This window comes from Oryctolagus cuniculus, chromosome 20 (assembly GCF_051225735.1).
Source record: "Oryctolagus cuniculus isolate XC-2025 breed Fujian yellow rabbit chromosome 20, ASM5122573v1, whole genome shotgun sequence".
In the NCBI taxonomy this organism is placed as follows: Eukaryota; Metazoa; Chordata; class Mammalia; order Lagomorpha; family Leporidae; genus Oryctolagus; species Oryctolagus cuniculus.
Window position 1 is genome coordinate 40,704,043 of NC_142886.1, and position 12,467 is coordinate 40,716,509.

Genomic DNA, 12,467 nt, shown 5'->3' on the forward strand with positions numbered 1-12,467 from the left:
GCAGAACTGAGCCCAGAACACCCCAGACACCGGCTGCTTCCCCAGAGCAGTGAGCTTAGTCCCGCGTTCCCCGCAGACAGGATCCCTACGGTTCGGAAGTGCTTCCTGAGGGCTGAGGGGGACGGAAGAGCTGAGAAGGCGCCTCTGAGCGCAGAACTGCTTGCGCCCTGGTGGGCTTTTTCAAAGGACTTCTACATTGACATTTTTATTCATCCCACGGTGACAGCAGGACGAGAGGTGCTGGAGGGACCAGCCACTCCAAGAGGGCCTTGAGCTGTCTGAAAACTGTTCAACAGGTGGGCGGCACTGACCCTAACGGCAAAGGGTTTTTGCTGCTAGTTAGCAGGTCCTGCAGCAACACTGACCACGTGCTCGGCCGTGGTGGGTGTGGCTGGGGGACACATGGGGTGTAGTCTGCAGGAGACGGGCTTGTCACAGACAACACAACCCAGCAGTCGCCCAAGTTTAGGCTGGTGTTGACAGGTAAGAGACCATGGGATCTGGGGACCACTTTTACTGAAGGATGCCTCAGAAGAAGTGTCTCATCACAGAGGAAGAAACGCAAATACGTGAAGAGCACACAAGCCAAGGGCGGCTCTCAGACCTGCTGCCTTGTGCTTCTGCCGTAACATGAAAACAACAGGCTCCGTGCCTCACAACGTCTCCGCTGCTGGTCCTCCTTCCACTGCAGGAAAAGGCTGTCAGCCGCTGTCACTCGGAGGCGTTACCGTATCAGCCACCACTCTCTACGGCTCCTGCGTGGGGTGGCTATTCCTCTAGGAAGCTTCCTCTGAGGCCGCCCTGGGCTACGGCAGCAGAAACCACAGGCTGAGGTCTAACCCCCAACAAAGGTGTGTGTGCTGTGTGGTAGGAAGCGGGAAGAGCACTTTATCATAAGTACTGATGGGAGAAACTGACTTCAATTCTATCGGCTGCACTTCCTGAAAGGTTAAAAAAAAAAAAACCAAACAAACCCCAAATATTTAAAAGTGTTTTAACCAATGTAAGGTTCTGGGGCTGCAGAGCTGGGAAAGCGTATTCGTGTGCGCGTGAGCCAATGAGCAAGTCTGAGATCTGCAAGGGGGAAAGCACTGCAGGAAAGCTCTTGAATTCACTCTGCATTAACAGCTGAACCCAAGCCAGGGGGCTCCTGCACCTTCACAAGGGTTCTGAGCATTTCATTTGAAGACAAAGAGATGTCTGTAACAGAATGTGTGAACCACTTTTCCAAGCACTGATTACAACCGCAGTGAGCTGACAAGGCAGAGAGCAAGCGAGCCAGAGCTGATCCAGAGCCTATCCACTCGGAGGTTGCCACGGTCACCTTCTGCATTCCTTCCCTCGTCCTGTGCCCCAAGCATCCCCTGCCTCATTACTGACCCTGCAGCTATGCAGACAATTAGAAGCTTCCAGTCCTCAGGAGTGTTTCCTATTTCTGGCCATTGTGTACTGGTTACTAAGCTACTACTGCTGAAGATCAAATGGTAGCCCAGAAGCCCAAAAGACAAAGTACTCAAAAAAGCCTAGCAAATTCCAAATTCATGGATTCAATCAAAATGTGACTCAGAGGACCGATGTGACGAATAGTAGACAAGTCAAGCATATGACAGCCGACAATGATCATTGCAACGCTATATGCAAATAGAGGTTAAAGTAAGGAATCCCACCTCCCAGAGAATTAAACTAACGCACAAAGCAGTAAAGTCTGTTGCTGAAAGCGACCTAAAACAGAATAATCACCCAGAGCCCGTGAAAGCCTTGGTAACACCAGACACACAAGCTACAGAACAACATGCTCCATGTTTAAGCCACTGGCGTGGTTTCACATCACTTTTGCCATCTCCAACTATATGGGAATTAGCATTTACTTCATGTTTTTCTTTAAACTGACATGAAAACAACTCATTCTAAAAAGTCTTAAGCCTCTCCCAAGCAATACATTGTTACATGCACTGTTGATATGCGTTTTTTTTTTTTTCACAACTAAAATAAAAATGTTCACCCACAATCCATCTAAAATCGTCTCATGTGTCCCACGAGTTCCCATGGGGAAGGAGTGGATGGAGTATTTTAACTCCACAAAGATGACCTAGCAGAGTGAGTCTGTTTTTCAATATCAGGAAAAAACGAGGAGGAAAGAGGCTGTTCATGAAGGATTTAAACTAGATTGGAGAGGATGGGGGGCAGGGGGCGGCGAGGAGGAAGGGAGAAGCAACTTCCGAGCTACGGAAGATAAAAGCTCAGGGTCACTCACATGAAATTTTCTGGATATTCGCTCAGGGCCATGTCGATGATGTTCAGAGCGTCGTGGTAGTGTTTTTGTGCTGACAGGAGGAGGGCGAGCAGGTGCAGGGAGTTGGCATCATCCCCCTGAAGTTGAAGAGCTTGGCGGACGTACCCCAAAGCCTCCGGTATCTGAATTAGAACGAAAGCACAAAAAAAGAATTTGAAAACACAACACACACACACACACACACACACACAATTGCAGCCACAGAAACACAAGGAAGCACTCATCCTTTGGATTCGGGACTCTCTGTAAGCACCAAGAGTTTGTTTCACATTGTGACACATTGGCTTAGGAAGCCAAGCCTTTATGGCAGCCCCAGGACTTTCACCACAAACAGGAAAACAGTCGCCTGCTCGTCTGCTCGGAGCCTCTGACGGATGAAGTGATATGAGAGACCCCTTTCTCTATATAACTGCCAACACCAGACCTCCTTTTTCTTCCCAAATAAACATTTCTCATTTTTTCCAAAAACGGATCTACTTTTGATTATGCCCAAGATGGTTTCACTGCATATGGAGATGCACAGAACTTGCCAGGGGTTTTTAGGGGAATGAAGCTGCCTTAGCTGAACTCTTCTCATTTTTTTTCAAAGCATTACTGAAATTAAAGTGCTCAATAAGTCACAAAGCCTTCAACACAGCTCTCCAAACCATCAGAGCCCCAGGTTCTTTCTTGGTTCCTTTGTCCTGGGTCTGCATTAGACATCAAAATAAGCAAATAAATCCCACATTTCCAAACTACAACCCAAAATAACTTAATCTTTGGAACAAACTGAAATGTTACATATAAAAAGGATGTCCCCAAATTCAGGTAGGAACGGATACATCTGAACCTTACAATGTAAAACTCTTCAAAATCACCCAAGCACAGGGCTGATAACCCTGGGGCCCTGCAGGCTTGACAGTGATGAAGGAGAATCAGAACTCACCCCTTCCTGTCTCGCCTCCAACTCCAGCCCTGTGCAAGGGGCCTCTTAGCTCTCTGGCCTTTTCCCAAACCCTCAGTAACTGTCCCCTTTTGTAGAAAGATGTGACTTCTCTTCCCCTTTCCTATAGTTTTCGCTCCCTCTTGATGGATTTGGGTTATAAATGCTGCCTACGGGGGCTTTCTGTTTTGAACCACCAAGTCCTGATCAGAGCCGGAAGCGAGATGATCTGGCCCCACTCTTGGTTTACAGAGAGGAAGCGGAAGTGCAGAGGTGCAGGGCCACCCAACCACCAAGTGCGACTCCGGATCTTGAGCTCCTCCCTGTGCTCTGCTGGTCAAATGCAAAGGCTCCGAGGACAAGAGGGTCACAGCCTCTGCCCGGGTCCACCGGGAACACTGCTCAGAGCTCTGCCGTTCTGATGCCGTAAAGGCCGTGGCTGCACTGACAAGGCTCCACCAGTTTATCCACGCCCCAGGGAGACGAGCGGCCGCGTGGATGGCACTCAGCGGGCTGTCACGGAGAAGGCTTGAAGGCAGGGATGGCCAGAGCAATCAGGGACAAACTGATACGGAGCTCAAAATGGTATCTGGAAGGGACAGCTGACTTGAAGGAATTTGAAGCTGGTTCCCCCATTCAGTGAGTGCTACTGAATGCTGACCACACGTCAGACAGTGTTCCAAGTGCCAGGGCAAAGTGATGACCAGGGCTCCCCAAGCCCAGGGAGCAAGGCGGACCCTGCACAGAGCTGAATAAGGGCAGGGGGAGTCCAGGCTGCCACCAGAAGGCCCTTCAGGGACGAGGGGAGCAAAGTTCCCAGTGAAGGGCCCAGAGGGGAGCTGTCAGCCCACACCTGTTGCCGCTGAAGCTCCTGACCAGCCCATGCAGCTGAGCACTTCCGTGGGGGGAAGGCATCTTGGTTTCTTCAGTGCCCAGCCTGCCAGTGGGAACCACTCTCCCTACCACTCCCAGCAGCTGGAAGTCAGACTCACGCTGTGGCCCAGTGCTGCCAGGAAATGGCTCGTTTGAGGAGCTGACCTCTGAGTCACCCTCTTGCTCAGCATTCTGGATGATGCTGGGGTCACCACCAGTGTCTTGCACCTGGTGGGCAGGCCAAGTGGCTGGACTTCCAAAACAGCTGAGAGTGCACAGGACTGTTCAAGAATGGCCAAGGCAGCTTCCGGAAGTTTCCTGGGGGACGATGAAGTCCAGCAAAGCTGTCCTTCCAGCAAGGAGAATACTCCTTGAGTCTCCTACCTCACATGGCCACTGTGTGTGACTTTGTTCCTGTGTTCTGTGGACTGTAAAGAGCCTGATTTCTTCTGTCTGTACCCACTGGCATCTTCAGTCAATTACTAATACCCTGACGACAGCCAGGCCCCAACCAGTGACTAAATCCCCACCTTGTACCTCAGCAATGGGCTCTGCTCCCCCACTCCTGTTGGGGGGGACAAAGGCTGGTGGATAGCTCCTGCGCTGCCCTCCCTGTCGCCAGCTGACCCCAGGTTGGGCCCACCCCAGTTCTGGACGTAAGATGCAAAAGCGGAGGCTGGAGCCCCTGTGTCTTCACAGCCAATGCTTGAGCCTCCCCGACACAGCGGAGAGGGGTCGGCAACCTCGGAGGACCTCCGGCTGCCAGCCAACCTCTGGTGAGCGCTCCTCCATCCGGGCAGCAGAAGCAGTCACGGGCAGGGGACACTTCAGGGACTGACCTGCCTGGAGATGGCAAGCTGCAGAGCCAGGTAGAAGGCGGCCTGGTGATCTGTAGGCGACAGGCTGTGGGCCCTGCAAGGCATGGATGGTAATCAGTATGGGGGAGAGGCCATTTTCACCTCCCCCATCAAACCAGTCTTGTTCACATTTGCGTCTATACCCAGCCCACTCATGTTCTCTCCTTTGTCCGTTAACGAACGGGAAGCATTGCTCCTCTCCCCACGGCACAGCATCAGGCAGGCACATGTCTCTGAGTCCTGTCTAGCATCCAAAATGACAGCCTTGAAGCTTGCAGGCTTTGAGCAGGGGCCTGGCGGGGAGAAGCCCCAGGCCCTGAGGTCTGACTTCCCCAGGAGTCACTTCCCTGGGGTTGAGCAGGCGGAGCCCAGGTGCCACGCTGGGACTCTGGTGAAGCCGTGTGTGCCCTTGGCAAGGCTGCTTTGGTTAAATCTGGCATGGCTTTTACGCTACTTCATCCAAATTTCTGGATTTCAGAGAACCCATATGAAAATCAAAGCTCCAGCTTTGCTTGTAAAATGGGGCTTTGGTTTTGATGAACTACGAGGGGAGAGAAGGACAGTCGCTCAGTCTTTTGAAGCTGTTGGACTGCATGCAGTCGGCTAACTCTGTCTACGTAACTGTAATGTGTGAGACTCTGTGGCCAGCCACTAGGCTGGGTTTTACTAACTGGCCACTGACACTGGGAGGGACGAGGCTGCCACGGCCTCCTGAGGCAAACATGATCCCCCTCGCCTTTACATGCAAGTGAACTGAATTTCAGTACGAGCCATTCAAAACGTGCCTATGTCCAAGACATAATTCTGAGTTTAGCAGTCTGGTGGGAAGAGAAAAACAAACTTTTACTTTCTTTAAAAGGCACCGTGGAGCAGACTAATTACGAACGGTGGGGCCCAGATCGTAAACACACCATCATGTTGATGTGTCAACATTCTGGGACTACAAGAGTGTCTTCCATGAGCATAATGCAAATCCAAGATAAAAAAGAAAACCAAATCAGTATGGATTCAACTGTGGCAAACGTGCCAAGGAGGGCTCTCTGCAGGAACCGGGCCTTGGAGTTAACTTGCCTGTCTGATGCGGGGACGGGAGACAGGAGGTCTCCCAGGATTTGTCATCAGAAAGCGTGCCAAGCCCACTGTGGGGAGGCACGGCCTGGGCAAGTGTGGTAGCTCCTGTGCAGGACTGCAGTGCAGCGGATGCCAGCCTCTGCCCTTCACGACCAGAACGGGGCCCCTGCATGGCTGTGCGACTTTTTCCCCCTAGTTTAAGGGTCTGAGGCTGAGTACAGTGGTCCTCCATATCCATGAGTTCCATGTCCATGGATTCACCAGCTATGGATGGAAAATATATTTTGAAAAATTGTGTCTAGAGGCCAGTGTTGTAGCACAATGGGTTAAGCCACTGCCTGTGATGCCAGCATCCCATATGGGTGCCAGTCCGAGTCCTGGTTGCTCCACTTCTGATCCAACTCCCTGCTAATGAGCCTGGGAAAGCAGTGGAGAATGGCCCAAGTGCTTGGGCCCCTGAACCCATGTGGGAGACCAGGAAGGAGCTCCTGGCTCCTGGCTCCTGGCTTCAGCTTGGCCCAGCCTTGTCTATTGTGGCCATTTGGGGAGTGAACCAGTGGATGGAAGATTCATTCTCGCTCTCTTGTTCTCACATGCACACGCTCTCTTTCTCCCTTTCCCTCTGTATAACTGCCTTTCAAGTAAATAGATCTCTTTTTTTTTTTTTTGACAGGCAGAGTTAGACAGTGAGAGAGAGAGAGAGAGACAGTGAGAGAGAGACAGAGAGAAAGGTCTTCCTTCTGTTGGTTCACTCCCCTAATGGCCGCCACGGCCGGTGCTGAGCTGATCCGAAGCCAGGAGCCAGGTGCTTCCTCTCAGTCTCCCATGCGGGCGCAGGGCCCAAGCACCTGGGCTATCCTCCGCTGCCCTCCCAGGCCACAGCAGAGAGCTGGACTGAAAGAGGAGCAACCAGGACTAGAACCCGGTGACCCAACCAGGACTAGAATCCGGGGTGCTGGCGCCACAGGCGGAGGATTAGCCAAGTGAGCCATGGCGCCAGCCAAGTAAATAAATCTTCTAAAAAATTATGTCTGCACTGAACATGTGCACAGTTTTTACCTTGACATCCTTCCCTAATACAACAGAACGACTCTCCCCATAGCATTTACATGGTTTTGGGTGTTGTAAGTCACCTAGAGATGATTTAAAGTATGTGGGAGGGTGTGCATAGTTTACACGCAAACACCACCGCCTCTTGTGTAAGGGACTTGAGCATCTGAGGATTTGGACATCCTGGAGGTGGTGGCCTTAGCATTAATGCCCCTGCCCCCCACAGATACTGAGGGGCGACTATGTTTGCCTGTGTGGCCCTTTTAAGCATCTCATTTCTATCAAAGCCCTACTTAGTATGTTCCAGCTTTCATTATTTTTCATGAATTTGTACATCAAAGAATCTTTTTCTTTGGTGTTCATAATGACTGAGATTGGAATGTCACGGCTTCTGTCTCTCCCCATTACTCAGGGAACATGCATACAAAATTCAATAAGAAGAGATTTTGAATTAGTTGGAATAATCTATTTTATCTTGTCTTCTTAAACAAATAACGAAGCCAGGTTTCCAGAATCCTCAACAATATTTCTCAGAGCTCTGATTTTCTCAGCCTTATTCATGTTTTCTACAAATAAAGCAAAATCAAATCACGGTTGCCAGCAGACAAGGCTAACCTGCGTGGTGGCCTGGCGAGCTGTGGGTGTGGCTGAGGGCCTGTCCACCCTGCACTGTGAGACAGCATCCAGAAGTGCTGGAGACCCTGACGTCTCTGGAATGCGTCAGGGCAAGATCTGAAGGACTTCCAACTTGGCTAACATTGCACATCCCATTGCCAGGTTCCTAGTGAGGCCCAACTTCAACATTTTAAAAACCTTACTTTGCTAATTTGGCTAATGAATTTGACCACTTTTGTCCATGCAGGAAAAAAAACAAGGGGCATGGCAAACCAAGCCTGACAGAGTGCTGTGAGCGATGCCAAGAAGGCTCGGAAAACGCGTGTCAGTCACGTGCAACTCCTTCCACAGCAAGGCTTCCAGTGACAAAGGCCCTCTGGAGTGTCACGGGCAGAGCCATCAAGTGATGCAGGCTGTGCCTGCCGAACTCTGCATGGGGATCTAAGCAGCCCAAACGCTCCATTCGCACACAGCGGGCACCTGGCCAGGCTGCTGTGAGAAGTCCAGAGACTTAAGCATGTCACAAAGATGCTCACAAAATGCGTCCCTTGTCAAAGCACTTCCGTGCCCATTAATTCAAGTTCTCTCCTGTGAAGAAGAGGCCACCCTATCTATCCACCCATCCACCCAACCATAAGCACATCTGTCTACATGATGCCGTGTCTACTAGGATAACAGGCACTATGTCAGCCTCCAGGGAGCCTGCAGATGATCATACAAGTGCCTTTTCTTGAGGGGAGACCCAAAGTGGTCACCACAGTGCAGTGGCAGCAGAGCCCAGGGAGCAGCATGCTGGGCCGCTGGTGGGGGCATGGGATGAGGCCGCCAGAACACCTGGCTAGATGCCAGATGCTGCGAGGTCCAGCCCAGCACTCTCCTGGACTCAAGCTCCAAATTTCTGTGGAAATGAACCCAGAGTATGGAGAAGGCTGATCCCTTAGACCCTGGTCCATCAGGCATTTTCTAACAATAATTCCAATCCCTGACTTCTCTACTACATAGCATTTTGCCCAAGACCAGACAGCAAAAGAGGTGGTGGAGATGGAGAGGAATGTAGCATGTGTCGTTCCCAGGCCTGGATTTTGAGCAATGTACCTCGCTCAGCCGCGTCTCCCTGAGGTGTCCTTTAGTCCTGAGTGCAGCAGATGTGGGGTTAGCATATGAATTAACAAAGGAAACTTGCAAATCTGGTTAGATAGAATTCTCAGGAACCTGCCGTTAGTTACACACAGAGGGTGACCAGTTTGTCCGGATTTCCCAGGACTTTCTTGGTTTAGCACCGAATGTCCCACATTCTGGGAAGCTGCTCAGTCTCTGACAGATCGGAATGGTTTGTCACCCTCCACACACAAAGTATACCACACAACCAAAGCAAACTGAAGTGAGGAGGGACAGGGGACAGCAAAGTGTGACTGCCACCGTGAGTGACAAACACGAATGACATCATGCCGCCTCTTCCTGGGGGAGAGGCCCCGGCTTTCTGTGCACTGGAGACTGATGCACCTGTTTTGGGGCCTGCTGTGCTCAGCGGGCCATGAGAGCCCACAGGAGCGGCCACTGAGACCCACTGCGTCACCTCCACAAAGCTGGGCGACATTGTTTCTCTACACCATACTTTTGTACAGCACAAAGGAAGTGGTGCAGTTGCTTGGGTTCAGTTTCTGTAAGAACAGCTGACATTATCATAATAAGACTCAGCCATGCAATTTGGATGTCTTCAAAAATCACCTCTGAGTTCACTAGAAAGAAAATCGTCTGCATCCTGGCTGCAGTCATAATGGAGAGTTACTTTTCACCTGCTGGATCTGTGATTCCATTCCTTTTGAGTTGCATTATTCTTTTTAAATTAAAAAATGCAAAACAATAGTATCAGCAGAATTGTGGGGAGAATATTCAAAATACATAGTAGAAAAAGTATTTATCATCCTACTAGTTTTAAATTATGCACTTCCATTTAAAAAGTAATTAAAATCATTGTTATTTACTTAAAATATTTCCCTTAAAGATTTTTGTTAGGACTGCAATTCACTAGGATAGTCCTAGTTAATTAATGTATGATTGAACCAAAATAATTTTATTCCTTTGAAAACATTCTTTTTCAATTCAGGTTTGCCTTCCACCATATAATCAGTTGGGTCAGTGGGCTTTTATTACTCCTTATTCTAATATTTGAAAAAAAAAATCTCTTTGAATTGAGACCTCAGCTAAAAAGAGAGAGAAAAGGGAAATCGGGCCAAGGGAACAGCTGTCACACAATGCAAAGGGACGCTGGCAGCTCCCGGCAGACCACCGCCCGGCTGTTCTGAGAGAGCCGCAGGACGTGCTCATCGCAGGAACGCGAAGCAGATGCAGTGACTGCTTTCTTGGGCATCCTTGTGTGGGCTCTACAGAGGAGGACTGCAGAATTCAAAACTCGCCATCATTTGAAATGGAAATGCTTTCTACACTCCTGGCTGAAAGAGCCGCAGGCAGACAGGAGGTCTGTCTGCAGGTGTCGGCTGGTGCCTGTGTCATCAACCAGACAGAGGCCGGCTAGAGAGAGGAAGCTGTGCACAAGGCTGACAGAAAACAGATGGGAACGAGATGAGAGAGCCGCGGACAAACCCAAACCAGGGAACAAGAGGTGCAAGGACACCTCGATGGGAGTGATGGCAACCCCAGCACTGAGGAAAGAATCTAATAAAGGGCATCGCGCATCAAGGGACTTCATGAAACTTTTTAATAACTAAGTTTCCAACAAGATTCCAAGAAATCAAGGAAATTCGGGGCTGGTGCTATGGCTCACTTGGCTAATCCTCCACCTGTGGCGCTGGCATCCCATATGGGCTCCTGGTTCTAGTCCTGGTTGCTCCTCTTCCAGTCCAGCCCTCTGCTGTGGCCCGGGAGAGCAGTGGAGGATGGCCCAAGTGCTTGGGCCCTGCACCCACATGGGAGACCAGGAGGAAGCACCTGGCTCCTGGCTTTGGATCGACGCAGCGCGCCAGCCACAGTACACTGGCCGTAGCGGCCATTTGAGGGGTGAACCAATGGAAGGAAGACCTTTCTCTCTGTCTCTCACTCTCACTGTCTGTAACTCTACCTGTCAAATAAATAAAATAAAAAACCTTAAAAAAAAGAAATCAAGGAAATTCAGATAGATTTAAGGTGGCAGGATCAGTACCAAGTCTAGACTTCACATCAAGGAGCTATGCTTTCAGGCAGCGAGTTCATTTTAACGGTTCATGATATCTTTCAGAGGAAAATAACTAGGGCAGTACAGTGTGGTGGGTCAGAGTCGGGAACCACTGATTCTACCTTGGCCTCGATATCTCCCTGACTGGTAACGCCTTCAGCTTCTGCGTCTCTCTGCTGGTCCTGTCTACCTGTGTGGGGTGAGGGGCAAATTAACGAGGACGTGAAAGAGCACTGTTTGTAATTATAAAGCATCCTTATTTCAGAAAGGCATGACAAGAGAGAAGCATAAGGTGTGGTGGAGGGTGAGAGGCTCTCTGGGCTGACCTAACAGCAATTCAGCTTCCAATATCTGGCTTTTCCATTTCTTAACTCAAAAACCTACAGCTTGGCATGTAAAAAAAAAAAAAAAAAAAAGCTAGAAAGGAATAAAGGAATGAGCCCTTTGCTAGATGACGATGAATGTCTTTAATAAAGGAATCATCTCTCTAGACATACAAAGCGTCTATCTTTCTCAGGCTGGAATTGCTTTATTGGGGTGAATAAAATACCCCCAAATGGATAAACAGCTTAAGAAGGCAGATTTATGTGGCAACAAGTAATCCAGCAAGCTCTGATAATGCACGTTCAGTGCTCAAGACAAAGCCTCCCAGGGGTAACACACTGTTTGCATAATCTTTATAAATATCTCTGCTTTTTATGCTTATCATACTTGGTGTCATGGTGTGTAGCCGAGTGAGAAGATGAACTCCCACTCACCTCTGAAACGCGAGCAGCGCCTTTCTCTGCAGGACCTCCTGCATCCCTCGCAAAGAAGCTAAGAAAAAGGCTCAGTTAGTCAGGGGCATGGGAGATCAGGGAGTTTTTGACAAATAAGCCATCACAAAAATTACACATGCAACTGGCTTAAAGACAACAAGTTCTAAGATTCCCTGTGCCCAGTCCTAGAGCAGGCACTGTAGAAGACAGGACATGAAGCCCGATCCCGCCCCAGAGAGACCTGCACTTGGTGGCTATCACATGAACCATGCCAAGGGGACAGTGGGAGCTGGAAGTCACTCTCTGCAGCCTCAGGCTTATGGGGGCATCTTCCAAAGACCAGCTGGGAACCCCAGGAGGCATGTCTGTCCTTCTGAGTGTAGGCGTGGCCCTTGTGGGGCTGGATCAAGACCACCAGCAAGTGATGACCCTGGGCCAACAGCACCAGCTTGATGCTATGAAACACCAGTTTAATTCCCAATTGGGCAATGGCCAGGCCCACTGATACTCTGGTGAGCACACATGGAAGGAGCAGGCATATCCAACACTGGTACTGGGAAATCAGCTCCACACTGTGAGGCCCCTGGCTGTGAGCTGACACTATCCCCCTGCAGGGCATGTGAGAGTCTTCAGCCTGCCTAGGAAGGAAAAGGGGCAAGAAGAAAGGTCCTGGAGGAACCTGTTTGTGGTCAAGCCACACGAGGCGCTTGTCCAATAACTCCAGCCTGGCAGCTCCCAGTCTGACACGGGACCAAGAGCCCTGCACGGCTACCGCCCAGGCCCAACACAGAACAACAGTGACCGCAGGAGGGAATGGCAGGGCCACTCAACTGAACCACGAGTTCAAGAGGAGACC

General features: G+C 50.1%; 1 protein-coding gene across 19 annotated transcripts in view; it reads right to left on the minus strand.

The window, feature by feature from the left end:
• TTC7B (tetratricopeptide repeat domain 7B) overlaps positions 1–12,467 on the minus strand; it is a 245,535-nt gene that overhangs the window by 83,863 nt on the left and 149,205 nt on the right. For all 19 annotated transcript variants that reach the window (XM_089322087.1, XM_089322085.1, XM_089322083.1 and 16 more), the window contains 3 exons: positions 11,612–11,669; positions 4,928–5,000; positions 2,255–2,415 (listed from right to left, as the gene is read on the minus strand). In XM_089322087.1, the coding sequence (XP_089178213.1) occupies positions 2,255–2,415; positions 4,928–5,000; positions 11,612–11,669 (292 nt within the window). The remainder of the gene's footprint in view (positions 1–2,254; positions 2,416–4,927; positions 5,001–11,611; positions 11,670–12,467) is intronic.